Source organism: Haemaphysalis longicornis, unplaced genomic scaffold (assembly GCF_048455015.1).
Source record: "Haemaphysalis longicornis isolate Haplotype H1 unplaced genomic scaffold, Haemaphysalis longicornis Haplotype H1 scaffold_26, whole genome shotgun sequence".
Lineage (NCBI taxonomy): Eukaryota > Metazoa > Arthropoda > Arachnida > Ixodida > Ixodidae > Haemaphysalis > Haemaphysalis longicornis.
Genome location: NW_027526319.1, coordinates 3,395,973 through 3,412,760, shown reverse-complemented (window position 1 = coordinate 3,412,760; position 16,788 = coordinate 3,395,973). Strand labels below are relative to the sequence as shown.

General features: G+C 46.3%; 1 protein-coding gene across 10 annotated transcripts in view; it reads right to left on the bottom strand.

The window, feature by feature from the left end:
• Positions 1-16,788, bottom strand: part of LOC144172809 (uncharacterized) — a 140,218-nt gene that overhangs the window by 114,347 nt on the left and 9,083 nt on the right. For all 10 annotated transcript variants that reach the window (XM_077701432.1, XM_077701426.1, XM_077701428.1 and 7 more), the window contains exons 4-5: positions 5,111-5,146; positions 3,446-3,539 (exon numbers count right to left, since the gene is read on the bottom strand). In XM_077701432.1, coding sequence (XP_077557558.1) covers positions 3,446-3,539; positions 5,111-5,146 — 130 coding nt within the window. The remainder of the gene's footprint in view (positions 1-3,445; positions 3,540-5,110; positions 5,147-16,788) is intronic.

Genomic DNA, 16,788 nt, shown 5'->3' with positions numbered 1-16,788 from the left:
CGTACTCTTTGCTTATAGACGTCCCCATAACAAGTTTTATAGGGCGCGGAAATCCGAAAAGCAGCGAAACAGAACCAAAACACTGCACGAGCCCCTGTAAGCCACGCAGCGCAAATCCCGTAAACGCCGCGCACAAGCGGTGGCAGGCGACGCAGCGATCGCGAAGCTCCACGCGTATATAGCAATGTCGACTCTCTTCCGCGCTGGCTGCTTGTCTGGTGTGTTTAGTACAGACCGCAACAGCCCTGTCTACAACACTCGAGCGGCGTGCCGCGGGCTGCACCGTCGACGCCTATCGGTGCCACCGATGCGCCATCAGGGGCCGTATTCCCGTGTTTTGTCCCTTTTGTGTCCCTTTCAAAAGTGTTCCTTTTGAGCGAGCCCTGATTGGCTAAAAGCGAACACCCGGATGTGACGCCATGCAATCAAGGCGGAGCTATGAGCCGCGGCTACTCCGAGCAGACGATTTGGAGCAGACGATTTTTCGTCGCCTTATTGTTGGTTTGCTAGCGGAACAATAAACTCATAAAAGATACTCTGTTACGGTTTTAGTTCTTTAAAATGTGTTTGCAAGAACAGTTACGGTATTTGAATAAAAGGCCCACTGCTTAACCGGAAGTACGTCACGATGAAAGGGACGAAAAAGGGACGTTTTCAAAAGGGACAGTTGCGAGAATACCGGCCCAGGTTCGAGATAGCGTGCCTGTGAGCGGGCGCGGCCACCCTAACATGATCAGCTTGTCTTTATCGCCGGTTTCGGCCGCCGCTGTTACACAGGATGCTTTGGCCGCCAGGAGCGCTGTCGGCGGCACCGCTCGTGAGGCGCGCGCAGAGCTACAATAGTACAGTGTAGCAGAGCAGGCGCCGCTCGTCCCGCGTCGCTGCAACGTCATTGTTCCTGTCGTGCGTCTGCGCTCGGAAGAAACTGCCGCGTCATGGCTCTGCAAAACTGCTACGTGTAATGACGCGTTGCGCACTCCTAGTTTATGCCCTGGTTTGGTAGTTGGTCGACTGCGGCGACGGTTGGATTTCCTAGAGGGGCTTTTGTCATTCGAGATGGTCATGCTTCGAGGTCAATGGGCGCAATGAACGGAGAGTGAGCGGAGGGTCGTGCGAGATGGGGTTGCGTATCTCGCATAGAGGGAAAAGAGCTGCTGGAGAACAACATTGTTTTTTGATAACTTTATTATATGATAAAATTGATCAATGGGATCAATGTAACTTAGATAATGAGAAAGTTTATGTGTCTAATCATTCCGGCCATCTTCACAGCCCTGGAGAGAAAAACGATAGTCATCAGGCGTCGTACAAAAATGCCCCTGGACCCACCTTAATTCACTGTGATTGAAGATATTTGACTCTGATTCCACTTGATTGGCATTGATTCCTCTCCATCTGTTTGGTCTTCGTAATTGCCTTCGGTCCATCTGAATTAGTTTGGTTCATAATTCATTTTATATAACTTAATTCACTACTTTATTCACTATAAGTTGCATTGAATCCTCAGGATTTCTTAGCTTCATATTCGTTTTTAATACGCTTGGTTTCATCTTAGCACACCTTGATATCTGTCAGTTAAGTTTGATTCATCTTTATTGTCTTAAAGTTATCTTGATTCACTTAGAAATCCACCCACTTTAATCCTTTTTTAACTCGCACTGATTCTTTTTATTACCGTGGCTTCTTAATTCCCTTTTGTTCGGGTTATTTAATTTTGATTTCTCTTAACGCACTTGCATTGTTCCTATTCGCTTTTTCACCCTTCCTAATTCGCAGTGTCATCGCCTAATTTTAAATCCTCCTCTGGTTCGCTCTAAGTGCCCTTAATTCTCTGGAGGCGTCCAGGGGCATTTTATACGACGCCTGATGACTGCCGTTTTTCGCTCGAAGGCTTTGAAGGTGGACGGAATGATTAGGCACATAAACTTTCTATTTATCTTAATTACATTGATCACATTGATCCTTTTTATCATATAATAAAGTTATCAATATAACAGTGTTGTGCTCCAGCAGCTCTTTTCCCTCTACGCGAGATACGCAACCTCATCCCGCACCACCCTCCGCTGACTCTCCGTTCATTGCCCCCATTGACCTCAAAGCATGACCACTTGAACGATAAAAGCCACTCTAGGAAATCCAAACGACGCCGCCGTCGACCAACTATCAAACCGGCGCATAAACTCGCAGCCCGCAACGCGCCATTACACGTAGCAGTTTTGCAGAACCATGACGCAGCAGATTCTTCGGAGCGCAGACGCACGAAAGGAACAATGACGCAGCAGCGACGCGCACCGAGTGGCGCCCGCTCTGCGCGCGCCTCACGAGCGGTGCCGCCAACAGCGCCCCCCGGCGGCCAAAGCATCCTCTGTAACAGCGGCGGCCAAAACCGGCTACAAAGACAAGCTGATCATATCAGGGTGGCTGCGTACTCCGCACATGCACGGTATCTCGAACCGGAATGTCCTATCGGTGCCACCGATAGGCGTCGCCGGTGCAGCCCGCGGCACGCCGCTCGAGTGTTATACGACAGGGCTGTTGCGGTCTGCACGTCAAGCTTTTCCTGAAGGAAAAGCGCCTCGCGTTTTTGCGACGCCATCAAGGCACGACAAAGTTCGCGGTTGGAAGTTCAACGGTGTTCTCAAAGCTAGAAGCGGTGCCGGGGACTCATCGATCACCGAGGACGAGCCCCCAGGGCGAAGCACGGGCATCGCATGTTGACCCCTGCCCCAACCCCAAACTGGGGCACATGGGGCATACAAACGGCTTAAATCCGGTTGAACACAAGAGAGGCCGCCAACGCCTCAGATAGCGCGCAATTGCTCCTCTAACCGGCTCTTCATCGACGCCAAATCAGCGAGCGCCGTGTGGAAAGTGAGAGAATTACAGTCTTTGAAAATACTTATACACTGCATGCTTCGCCCCTCTCCGGTTTTCAGGTTAGTGTCGATGGCCCGGGATTTTTTTTTCTGGCATAGAATAGTCGCTAGCTACGCTTATTCAGAGAATTCTGGTAAACTATTGAATTTTATACAACCCTTCCTATTACAAAACAAGGAACACAGGTCACTGACCAAGTCAAAAACAAATTGATGTTTCGGGAGCGCTACTGGAGCCGTAGCGCTCTCGAAACGTCAATTTGGTTTTGACTGGGTCAGTGACCTGTGTTCCTTGTTTTATAGTATGCTACCTGACCAGACGGTATGCCGTCCAACCATCGATTTCACCAACCGCTCCTATGGTGAGCCTGACCCACTTTCGCACGTAGCAATATTTCTTTCTCAGTTTTTTGCACGGGACAGCCTTCTAGAATATGCGTGTACCTCAAGCCCATTGTCTTACTTTTCACGCTTTGTTTCTCATATGCTAAGGAGAGTAATTTTACTATACTGCTGTTCTGCGCGCTACAACTAACGCACAAGGAGTATTTGAAAGTAAACGTCAGTACCTAAACCGAAGCGTTCCAAAATCGGCGTGATAAGGCCTTCCATGAGAAACAACTGTGAGGGCTCGTCAATGTCTTGAATGCCTTCTACAGCACACTGAAATAGACAAAACACATTGGTAAGTGACCGGCTCTTTTGAATTTGTGTAGGTGGCATATACCTCCCAGCTACTGCTGCCGAAGAGTGTGTGGCTGCTGCGTCAAACATTTCTGCTACACAATATTTATCTGAGGCACCACCTATAACACAAATTTTATGTACCTTGGGGGTCCGCTCACTACGCAGCACCTCGTGTGGAACTGCGCGGTCTTGAGGGTGTGCGTGCTTCATCGGTGTCAAGTTTCAATGAACGGAACCAAAGCACACGAATGTCGCTGGGTTCGTGCGTTCCCTCTTAGGATTTCGCACGCGAGGATGACATTTGGAGGCGGGCTTAGTTTGACGCCCCCCTTTCCCTCCCTCTCATCCTTATGGGCCTCAGTTCCATCCCCTGCCCTAATAAATTTACATCTATCTATCTGTGTAGCATGGGTTCGAAATATCACATTTAGAAACACGGCAGCTTGGTTTACAGAATTCTCGTTGCCAATAACCATAAGGATACTGCTAGTTAATTTTTGATTACTGTGCAACAAAATTTACAACGTGGTGGTAGTGATACACTTCCTATAGCTTTCTTTCAAGTAGCGATACCTTTCTTTAAAATCACCTAGTACCGTTGGCGATTCAAACGCACGATTTAAACAATTTTTTCACATGGTTTTATTCTTTTATTGCCAGAATAACACTAAAACACGGTACAATTGCGAACCTATACATTTAAAGAAACAGCTAATTACGCCTACATGACGTGAAAGTTTTCAGCTCTCTTTTTGCAACTTGATACATCAGCAATTTAACAAAGAAGCAATGCCGATTTTTGCTGTTACTTTTCATTGTTTACATTTTTCTGTCCGGCCTTGCAGACTACTTTCGCAGCTCACTTAAGTGACTGACGGGTGAAGATATTTGCTTAATAGGCATCTTTATCCGTGCCAGCGCCACTTTTATATACCAAGATATTCAAAGGGCGAACATTAACCTTACGTTCAGAAGCCTACACCTGATGGAAATTGATAAACAATCGTTCATAACTCCCGCATTGAGTGAATTTAAGCATTGGCAAACACAAGAATGAGGCTTTTTCAAAAGGAAGACCCCGAGCTGCAAGAAGTGTTTATTAAGCTTACAAAGCTGTTGGTATCAATAACAAGGTTTGGAGGGGGATCCTCCTTAAAAAATGATGTTTCGTTCCTGAGACTGGCGAGAGTTGTCAAAAGTGGGTTTGTTTTCGCTTGACTTTAGAAGCACGCAGAATATCGCTTCATGGAATTCGATGCTCCGCCAAAGCTTCATCAACTTACTCCTTTAGTAGACCCACCACTGTTCAGAAAAAAAAACTAATAAAATAAAAAAATATAACTTGTCATAAAACAAAATTTTATGGCGCAGTACTTCAAAAGAAAATTTCGAATATTTCGCATGGCAGCAGTTTTCTCTTCGCACGCAATATTTTGAATACATAACATCTTAAGAAAGTTTCTGACAGCGTAATGGTCGAGCATGCGGCTTTGCAAAACTGCAGGGCAAAAATGCATATATTTTAAACCAATAAGACGTGTACATACACTGATGAGGCTTTCTGTGAAGTCCATGATTCTGTCCTGTAAGGGAACGAGCAACAGGATGCCACATATTACTGAAAAAGTAGCTAAAATACATTGTTCATAGCCTGTGAATGGAGCATGGCGAAATTGCAAGACCAATATGCTTACGTGGGTGCAATTTGCGGAACCTAAATTTAATTATAACATAAGTCAGGTCTTAAGTAGAGGACTTTCCCCTAAAACTCTCTAATCAGAGGTCATTCGCATCCTTTGAATTTGTTGCCTGCCAGCAAAACATTCATCTGTGGACACCCTTGGAGATCTTTACACAGTTAGTGAGGCAGATCATTTCGTCTTCTTTCTCAACATTCATAGGCCTAATATCGAGCTTGTTGGAGGAGATTAGGCACATTTAACGCACAGAAGACGCATCTCGCTGCTCCTGAGCATCCAATTACAGCAGCCGCTTTGCGCGGCTTTGGATTTGTGCGAAAGAAGAAAGTAACATTCCTAACACAATGTCATGTTCTCGCAAAAAACCGTACGTAAGCGGCCTTAAGCAGTAAACCGTACGTAAGCAGTGGTTGGTGGTTCTGCGACTTCCCCGCTTAAATGTCTTGGGCGTATAATCTACGGAGAGTTTGTGCTGTCTTTAAATTTAAATTTGGTTTTCATTCTGGCCTGCTCAATAGCGTTTCAAACAAGGCTTTGGGAACATGCTGCTATCAAATGGTATCATGCGATGACCCGAGTCTTATATATGCAGAAATGTAAGCCAATTGCACGTGATCCGTGCAATCGAAATTTCAGTGTTCATTGTTTTTATTCTATCTACTAAGTTGAGTTTTATAGCAGGCATTTCTGCTGGTGTGCATTTATACGTTTTATTTTCTTTGGTATCTCCGAGCAGGATGCTAGTGTTTCGCGATGGGGTCATCGTGAAACACTACATTTGGGTTTGTTGTAATGGGAACGTATACTTCATATAACTCCTAAAAATATATTGACCATATTTAATGTAACCAGGGTGAAATTATATTTCGGATACTTGAAACATTGTAAAATACCCATCAATACGTTCGACTTACGGTACAGGTTGGTGTAGTAAGTAAATGAAGTGTGAAGCATGGTACTTCTCACAGGAGCACTTATCCCTAAATCCCAGTGCACAAAGATGCCATCGCAAACCCCCATAACTCACGCAGCAGCAGCCAAGAAGCCTGACTGCATCAAATTAGTTTCTAGACCCACAACCCGTACGTTCCTGCCGCTCACGTAGACCAAGCTTTACTGCCTCGCTCTGTCAACGGCCCACATAGGCGCCATGCGGCATAGAGAAGGCAACACACATGTCTATAAAACTTCTTCCGCACCTCCAGCCCTACGCTCCATTGCCTGAAAATGATATGAAGAAAACTGCGGCGGCTTTGTGGAGTCTAATACCACCTTTTTTTCCTGAAAATATTTGTAGTGTTTGTGCGCGAAGGTATCAGAAGTAACCAATTCAAGTTGAACGCGCTGTTGTAAACAAGTGTGTTGCTCGCTGTACATCGAGCAATGAATATTAACAATTACACTAGCTCTGGCTTGTCAGTGAGCGATAGGGGTTTGGCTGCTTGGTCAAGCGAGGTGCTCTGTTGCATGATGCTTTTTCAAGGCAAACTGTACCCTGCGGTCAGTCTAATCAGCTCCAAGGGTTCTGCCCATACCAACAATGAAACCATTGTTTTGTTGCGACCGGACGACGCATAAAAGAGGAGCCCATATGAGCCTGAAAGGCCAGAAGTTGTGGATGGATAGGGCTTGCTGAGATGCCCAAGATCGTTTGTGCAGCGTTTACCCACTGCGACAAGTAGCATAACTAATCGCAGACCGACAAGCGGGTCGATAAGAGGTAAAAATGGCGTGGTTAAGCGCGGTTAGGTCACGTTTTTCAGCGACAGGCCGGTTTTCGCGCGGAGAGAGCGCAGTGAGTGCGCTAATCCCACCGGCAGACAAAACACGAAGGAAGCTCACACCAGCACGTAAGACTTGACGGTACCGAAGCTTTAGGAAACCTTTACACCATCACGCCGGTTTACGCCCACGACTGCAGCAGAGTTGCTTCTTCTTCGCTGCCGCAGTGACCTTTACTCCATGTTTGTTGCTATAACGGCGAATAAAAAGTAAATCGAATAAGCAGAAGGTACCGATGGAACGTGCGCACTTCAACTAGGCTCACACAGGTGCAACGTGTTCCCATCCCCTTGTTCTGTGTCGAACAGGTGGCGTGATTCCTCTCCCCACAGCAGGGTGAGCAACCCGTTTGACTTCCGGAAAATGACTCGCGCTCGTGGCCTAGTGGGTAAGACGACTGACTTTAAACGGTCCCTAAATAGGTCGCAATTTGGAGCGCTCTATCACTAGATAAACGCTCTTTCCTCCTCTGTTTACATGCGAAGTCTTGCCACCATTCAACCGACCTTTGACGTAGTTTTTTTTTATCTTACGTAGACTCTACGGTCCAGCTGGCGCTGAAGACTACGGCGCCGCTATTGTCGGGTTTCATCAAATCCTGCAGCCAATCAGTGTTCCCGGCTATGGGGCAAGCCGCACGTGCTTTCGACGGATAGGGCGGCGTCTACGAGAGCACAACTTCGGCACGCCGTATCTTTGTAAGGGCGAATTTCGATCGTCGCCATCCGTCACACGAACTTGGCTGAGTTTGTAGATATAGCGCGTCGTTTTCCAAGATATGAATAACGCTGACAAGCACATTGAGTTTTCTGCAGGCAGGAACGCTGCGCACGCGACCGCGCCAACCGTCGGCCTTCACGCTGGACATAGACCGCGCACGAATCGGCACAGTCAGCAGTAGCTAAAAATCGTCGCCGCGCGCCAGATCCTGACTTGCTGAAAATAAGGTTACAAACTTGTGAATGCGAATGATAGGGCGATGAAAGATTGTGCTGGGGATGGTCGTCGGCGCGGCTTCATAAAGCGGGGACCGAATAACTGTGGCAATGCTATCTCTTGCGAAAACTGACATGCCATCGCCATCACAGCGAACACAAAACACAGTGCTACGCAGCGACTAGTAGGCGGAGCATGCGCGCGGGCTGCTAACACTAAAAATCCCGACCAACCACTGAGCTGAACCAATCGTGGGCAAGATCGTGGGCGCCTATCGTGGGGTGCAAGAGCCCTAACAAGTGCCTCTAGGTTGTTTTGCTCGACCCTATCAGCTCGTAGCATCCACAGCGCTTTTAGTTGCGAGGAAAGGGTGAACGCTAGAGGCCTTATAGACTTCGCCAGCCTATTTAGGGCCCCTTTAACTCCATTGATAAAGCCGAAACAGGTTCGAATCCTGCTGATGCCGCTGATTTCTTTTATTTACACTGTTATACTCAGTTTTTTTTAACGCCGGAATCAACGATTTGCTAAACAGGCTAGCTATTAAAACAAACATTAGTCGGCACATTCGGCGTTTCAGGTGTGAACGCGCTGTGAACCTGGATGCTGCCAGCGCACCCCCTCCCGTCATTTTCTTATGGAACGTGCCCTTAATCTTGCCCATGTCCCTCTCTCCACACCCCTACAATTGTAACGAACGAGCTGTTAGACGCTTTCACTCTTGAAACGCATATACGTTTAAGAGAAATCTGGCGCCACTGTCTACGGGAGCTGCGCTTTGGGGAGCGTTCCGTCATGTACCGGGCAGGCACGTTCCACTTATCCTTTGCATGGCTCATGAAACGGCTGAAAAGTTGGCTCTGGCTGCAAAAACGGCAACAATATTACTGTATAACGTTTATCAAATTTGTTTTGTTATTATAAATATCAACCTCCAGAAAGATTAATTTGTCAGTGACTATTTAGGAGCTTTACGGACTATGAACAAAAACAAAGTTACCGTTGTTTTGTTGATTTCTGCTTCGAGACTAAAAAGAAGCCATTTGGCTAGCTAAGCCAAGTAGCGAGGAACGTTGCTAGCAGCAATTGCACCGTCCATTGCGGCCCGCGGCTGCAGCGACAGATTTCCCTCTAGTATATATTAGTATGATCCTCTATGTTCAAACGCACCTGGCGTTCCCTTGTCGTTGGCAGAGCTTGAAGGTCCGATTAGTGCTACGAGGACCCAACCGTTTTCTGGGTTTTTACGAGGAGTAGTGAAGCTTTCGCTCTAAATATGGCAGGGCGAGAGGCGATTAACCCGAGGTTATTTCTCTTCCCAGTTTTGTCCGACACTATTTGACTACTATAAACCTATGCCCAATCGGCCATTTCTAACAATGCTACAAGTTGCTTTGCGGTATTCACAGTTCATTAACAATGAAAGCATGCTCTGATGGTTTATTAAGCGGCTACAAATAGCCATACACAAAAAACTGAAACTGCATGAACGGACAGCTTGTGCGGAGGAATATGTCGCCTAAATTTTGTTTGAGTTGCCCGTGCAGCGTCCGAGTGTGCTTCATTTTTTTAGTGAACCGGCCGTGTCAGTTATCTCTTGGATACATCTGGAAGGAAGCTTCTTCTAAAGGGTCGCCTATCGAAAACCCTAACGCGGTGTGAGCATTTAATGTGCAAAGCATTTTAGGCGCTCGCGTTCTCGTCGTAGCTGGACCCAAGCAGAGCAACAGGGCGTGCCGTTGTAGCGCTGTTGTCGCGGAGCACCCCACAGCCTTCGAAAGCCAAGCACTTTATATTGTCATAAGCGTTACATGAACCGCTGGCGCTTGTCCACGCCTCCTCATTGTTTAGCGCAAAAAAAGAACTATAGCTACATTTGAGGCAAACTATACGTAATTAACCGGTAGCGCCCGCTTTCATTTAGTTAGGAACGGTAGTTGGGATGGATTTTACAGTTGTAAGCGAAAAAAGCGGCCGCGCAAAAAAATGGCGCGTTCGAAATGACGCAGAAAGGCTCCACGCGCAAGAATGAAATAGCGCGTTCGAAATGCCGCAGAAATTCTCCAGCCGCGCAAGAAAGAAGTGGCGCTTTCGAAATGACGTAGAAAGGCTCCAGACGCACAAGAAAACAAATTACGCGTTAGGAATGACGCAAAACAGCTCCAGCTTGCGGAATTAAGGCAAGAATGAAAAGAACAGCACTCCCTCTGGCGGAATTTCTTGCAGGGGGCGCGCGATCACTGCGAAGGCAGAAAGAACTATGGTACAGGAAGAACTATGCGCAGGCTGCGGAAATGAGCCAGAAACAATGCGACATATTGTAACGGAGTGCAAAAGTATCCGTCCAGTCCTCAGTGATGGAGCCATCCAGCTTCCGGAAGCCCTTGGCTTTAAGCTTAGCGGAAAAGTGAACTGAACAGCAGTAGACGTTAGTAAAAGAAGGTTAGAATGTTGGTGGGAAGAGAGCAGAGAACAATCTGGGAATACATGCGAACAAAAAAGTCAGACTAGCACAAAAATTTCGTAAAAGTATTTGCTTTTTATTTTGACATTATTTTTTATTTATTTTGTTTTTTATTTTTTGGCGAGGTGATTGCACAGTAGCGTTGCTACTAAGGCCGCTGTGCAACGCCACCCCGTTACAAAGGGGAAGCCACTAGGCATCATCATCATCATCGGCGAGAAATTTGAATTGCAAGGGGTGGTAGTGATCGGATAACGGCGGAGCAGCCCGCTATGGCGAATCACTGCTCTGCACTTCCGACAGCTGTCACATTGTTCACATTGAACACAAGGCTTCTAAACTTATATACTAGCTCCGTGCGTTTATATAGAAAAGCTTACTTTTACCACTTCGGGGAGTTCAAAATCTGAAGTCCCGTTTGTCCGAAAGTTATGCTCACTGTAAGAATATCTGTAGACATTCACCAGAATAAATTGGATTGCTCAGGTTTTGCGCGAGGGATTTAGGGGGGATTGACTCTTTCAGCTATATTAACTGCGAAGTTGTTGTTGATGGCCGTAATGTGTGCAGTGGGCGGCGTAATCCGAAAACTTGATCATAGTTACGTCCGCCCTTTACCGCGCACGTGAACACGCGCCACACGAGGAGTGCCCGGCGTCGCTGAGGCTTGCGCATGGCGCTAGCGAAAAAATACCAAGATAGCAGATAGCTAGCGCTACAGACGCCCAGTTTGCGAAGCCGGTTGCCGCCGTTTCTAGCACGTGCTGACGCGTTCATCTTTGGGAGAAATGTGAAAGCCTACAGACAAAACAATCCGGGCCCACCAGTTATGCATGAGGATGACTGCGATATAGATGGATATGAAGATGACTACTACTACCGCAGTGGAAAGCGACGACGGAACATGTAAACAAACAATTTCGAAGCTACCTCGATGCCTGGTGGCGTGTCCTTTAGTGCTTACATACGAAGAAATCCTCCAGTTTTGCTCTAATATAATTCTCGCGCGACTTAGCACAAGCCTTTCGATTTTGTATCTGGAATGACACAAGCAACTAGGTGTCTGTGCCTGTAATATTTTCCAGAAAGATACAATTATCCATCTGCGGAAGCGTGAAAAAGACCAAGGACAATAACTTTCGAAGGTGTCTGAATACGAAAGAACTACTATCAAACGGAACGCCCTATACGCAATGATTCCGCCTCGCGTTCTTGAAAAGCTTTGTTTTCTGGTCGCGTCAGACAATTTGTGCGATCCGCTTTCCCTTAGCGCTTTCGAATGGACTAGATCTCTTTCATACGTGCTGCGCCGTGCCTCGTTGGGGCACCCATATATTGGGAGAGTTGAAGCCGTTCACTGCCTGTCAGTTCGCTTACTTGACTCCATTCTTCCGCTACCTTACGGCATCTTTACAGCACTGACATTAACAACCACCTTTTGCTCTTGCCGCAGTAAATCGTCCTTTGGAACAGACACATTCTTTAGGAGTAGTTTCGCGGCGAGACATGGACGCCAACGCGGTACTTTTGTTCGACGGGCTATTTAATGCCTTCTGGTTACGAAAAACACCCGCCGTGGTGGCTCAGTGGCTAAGGCGTTGCGCTGCTGAGCACGAGGCCGCGGGTTCGATTCCCGGCCGTGGCGGCCGCTTTTCTGATGGAGGCGAAAAGCAAAAACGCCCGTGTGTACAAGATTTCTGCGCACGTTAAAGATCCCCAGGTAGTCAAAAATCACCCGGAGCCTTCCACTACGGCGCGCCTCATCGCCAGCGTTGCGTCGGCGCGTTCATAAACCCTACAATCAATCAATCGTTCCGGAAACCGTGGGCTAAAGCTTTTGACATACAAACACAGAAACTCAATCCGCTCAGCGTATTTGAAGCTTTCAACATATGTGCGCCTGCCACCCATCGCCCAGCACCGGTAATGTGTCCCAAGTGCGAACATTATTTTTCGCATGCGTGCTGGAAAGCGTCCGTGTGGCCACCCAAAAACGTTATACTCCGAGGTCACCTCATTTTTCCAAATTTTTCATCGTTACTAGGAGTCAAGCAAGATGTGCATGATGCTACGGTTAAACCATTACAGGCACAACAGGTGCGCAAACGCAAAGCAACACTGAGCTTTACCCGAACGCATCTTTTGAGATGCGTTAGTATAAATCGTTCTTCTGCGGTTATTAGAAGCATTCACGTTTTCAATCGCTGCCCGCTCTTCCACGGAGGTAACCACGCGAAAGCCTATCCATGCCCCACGCGCACTCTATCCATGGCCCATCGACGTGGGTGGCGTTGTGAATCTTATAAAATCACTGAAACTTTCCTCTGCTTTAGGTAGTGACAAAATGGGCCCAAAAATGTTTATAACACATGTACCTACTCCTAAAATTATATTAACAAAAAGTTTCCAGCAAACCCTCGACGAAAGTGTCCTTCCTGCTCAATGCAAAATCGGGAAGGTGGTTCTTTAACTTAAGCCCGGTAACAACCATTCCTATCTCAATTACAGGCCCATTTCACAAACCAGCGTTCTATGTAAAATCCTCGTGCACATCCTCTTTCCGAATCTAAGTAAATTCCTGGAGTCAAATTCATTTTTCTCTAAATCGCAGCATGGCTTTCGAAAAACCTATTCATGTGAGACACAGCGAATTTACTTTACACATAAGCTTAACCTACGTCTCGACAACTATTCCGTTTCTGATTGCATCTTTTAGGCTTTTCCAAGGTTTTCGATAAACTTTCTCAGAAATTACTCTTACATAAACTGCGCTCGCTTAACCTAGATGACAAGCTACTAACATAGACGTTGTCCTTACTAACCGCTCCCAGTTCGTTTCAGCTAACATTTATGACTCCGAGCCCAGCGGCGTTCACTCAGGTGTTCCCCAGGGCTCGGTATTGGGTCCTCTTCTTTTCCTAATGTATATGAGTGACTTACCTTTTTGCGTTTCTTCCCACATCAATTTGTTCGCTGATGGTTGTGTAATTTATCGACAAATAATCTCTGACAACGACTTCACAACATTACAAGGAGATCTAAACGCTGTAATATCTGCGTAAAATCTGGTGCATGGAGCTAAACACTAACAAGTGCAAGCACATTCGTGTGTCCCGAACTACTCAAGAGATACCTTCATGCTCGATTAATAACTCCCTTCTAGAAAATGTGTCAAGTTAAAATACCTAGGTTTTCACCTTTCATCTGACGGATTGTGTCATCAATAACGCTAACCGGGCATTAGGATACCTTCGACATAATTTTTCAGGAGCACCTTCTTCACCAAAACTACTACTTTACAAGACGCTGATTCGGCGAAAGATTGGATATGCTGCATCGCTCTGGGATTCAAGCCAAGTCAAGCAGACTCAAAAAGTAGAATTAGTTCAGATTAACGCGGCCCGTTACATACTATCCGATTATAACCATACCGCCCGTGTCACACACAGGAAGTGAGCCTTAACATGCCATGTCTAGCGTCTCGTCGTAAAGTTCTTCGTCTGTGTCTTTTCCATAAAATAATATATCACCCTGAACTACGCAGCGAATTCATCCAAGCGCCAAATTACATTTCTGCTCGTTTAGACCACTCAAATAAAGTCAGGATACCCCATGCGCGGAATAACGCTTTCTCACAGTCATTTTTCCCGCGAACAGCCACAGACTGGAACTACCTTCCCGACTCCATTGCCTGTATACAAAATCCAGTATTGTTCAAAAACACCTTAGCTAACACTGTATATTAAGAATGTTTTGTACTTACCTGCCTCTAATTACTGTTTACTGTACTTGTTTTGTTTGTTACATAGCTAACATTGTATAATTAGGAAATATTTTGTGTTTGATATTGCCTCTCTCCCTCTGTAATGCCTTCTGGCCCTGAGGGTATATTAAATAAATAAATAAATAAATAATACAATATTACCTAAATACATAAATAAATAAATAAATAAAACGTGAATGAATTCCCGAGGAGACCGAGTGGCCTGCGCGGCAATGTGGCGAACCGAGACCGACGACGCTGATTGGCTCCCCTTGTGGCGTGATATAGGTAAGTTACCCTGATGTTTCCCGCACCAGCAGCAGCGCCATTTTTCATATCTTGCTGGTTAAGAGAGTCATTTTAATTGCTAAAGACTGCAAGGTCATCCCAATCTCAGTTCGGAAGAATAAATTTCAAACATCGCTTCCCTGACCAGAATGACAACACCCATCATAATAACGGGTGATCCTGGGGCGCAAGCGAGAGCTGCGTCCGAAGAGCACGTGCGTAAAGTTGGTTTTCCGAAAGGCATTTTGGCTGGGCCGATTCCCCCAAATGGGTACGGGCCAAACACTAAAAGGGAGTCATCGGCATTACCATTGTAGTCATTACAGCATGCGGATAAAGTTGGCTTTGCCGCAACGCGTTTCGGCGTATGTAACCACCGACGCCGGAAGTCAGCAAATATAAACTTTGCTTGAATATCCCGACAAGCACTTTCTGAGGTACAAATTCGATCGGCATGCATGTTTTAGGGGCGAATCTACTCTTGCTCGGGCCCTGTCCCGGCCGTACAAGGCACATTGCACACGGCACATTGATGATGATTGTGGCAGGATCACCCTTGGGATTGGCCAACCGAAAATTGGCCGAAGAGGTCATAACGTTCAACGCGTTCATTGCTACCCAACAAGGAGTAGAGGAAGAAGAAGAGGTTGCCGTTCGTGGCCTGCGAGCTCAAGACTCTTGCTCCGGGCCTGTCCCGTCCCTCGTTGCTGCCATACATGGCGGAATGATGATGATTGTGGCAGCATCTCCCTAGGGATTGGCCAACCAAAGATTTGCCGAAGAGGTCAAAACGTTCAACGCGTTCATTGCTACCCAACAAAGAGGAGAGGACGAAGAAGAGGTTGTCGTTCGTCGCCTGCAAGCTGAAGGCACGTACCGGGGGTACGCGACACAAGACGCTCTGCAGAAGGCGACGGCCAAGGTGGCCAAAATGTCACACGCCGAATTTGCCAACTTACCCATGGAGATTCTCATCGTCCCAAACAAGCCCTACATAATCACCACAAACGTCGACGTCGTCGACGGGGTTGTCAACGGAGTGGTGGAAAGCTTGACGCGTCGAGTCTTTATATGATACGTGGGCGAATGTTTCACGGTTTTACCGATAAGCATTTTAGCTTCGCCCTTCTCATCCTCACTGACTTCGTAGAGATAGCGGGATTTTTTCTTTGCTTCTCGTCTATTCGCACCTCTGCGTGGGATTCGTCAATTTTTTCTCACCACGTGCCAGACTTCTTACACTTCCGCCACTATTACACGCTTGAATCGCTTAGGCACACTCGCCCATAAATCATACCACCAGGCGCTAAAATTCTACAGCACCAAAGCCATCCACAGATTTGCTCCAGAAGAACGCCGCTCTAAAGCAATGTTCGTTATAAAAAGGTGTCAAACTTAATGCATATCAATCTTTATAACCTTTAGATTTCACCACAGTGTTGTGGAGAATGTACTTTGTTTACATCTGTTAAATGTCGTAACCACCCTTCCACAAACGATTTCCACATTTTTATATTTTAACAGGAAATTCACACGGCATAAAGTGCCAAAGCATGCATCAAGTTGTTCTTTATGGGGCACATAAACCTCTGACTGCCACGATATCCTAAACTTTCAAAAAATCCCAAAGGGAATGTTACGGTTGATTCCAAAGATACGAAAGAAGCTTAAATATTTGGCAGAATAAAATTGTTATATGTTCATTTTCTATTCCTTTAAAATCGTTTATTCTAATACACTTAATGGTTTTGTTATGTCAGTAAAATTAATCTATACGGCGCAGTTTTTACGAGAACACTGGTATTCTAAGTAGAACGTCCAGCTGGGCTAGTTGGTGAGTAGTTCGCGAGGTTTGAACCGCAACGATAAAACGCGGACGGCGAACACAGAGTACACAGGTAGTGCCTGTCCTGTCTACTCTTCTTCGCCGTCCGTCTTTCTTCGTTGCGCTTCAAACCATGAGAACATTCGAATTCTCTTCTTGTTTATGTGATGCTGCGTTAACATGTGTTATTCTGCTTTGCGACGCTTTACTACATTTATTCTAACTGCGCCGTTTCCTTAGCTTTTCACGATAAGGCTGAAATATGTGTTCGCAGCTTAATTCGTTAAAGAACTCGGGAAATTGTAGAAGAACGAATTGAATACGTGGGGCAGGTACATTCCGGGCTCTTTCAGCAACAAAATTTCAGTACCGCAGCCGGAGCAATCTACCTTCGCTTTAAATACCTTTAGTGTACGCATTGACGTGTCGGGTTTTGAAAATGGACGTATTGTAAAGCTTAACCTCCA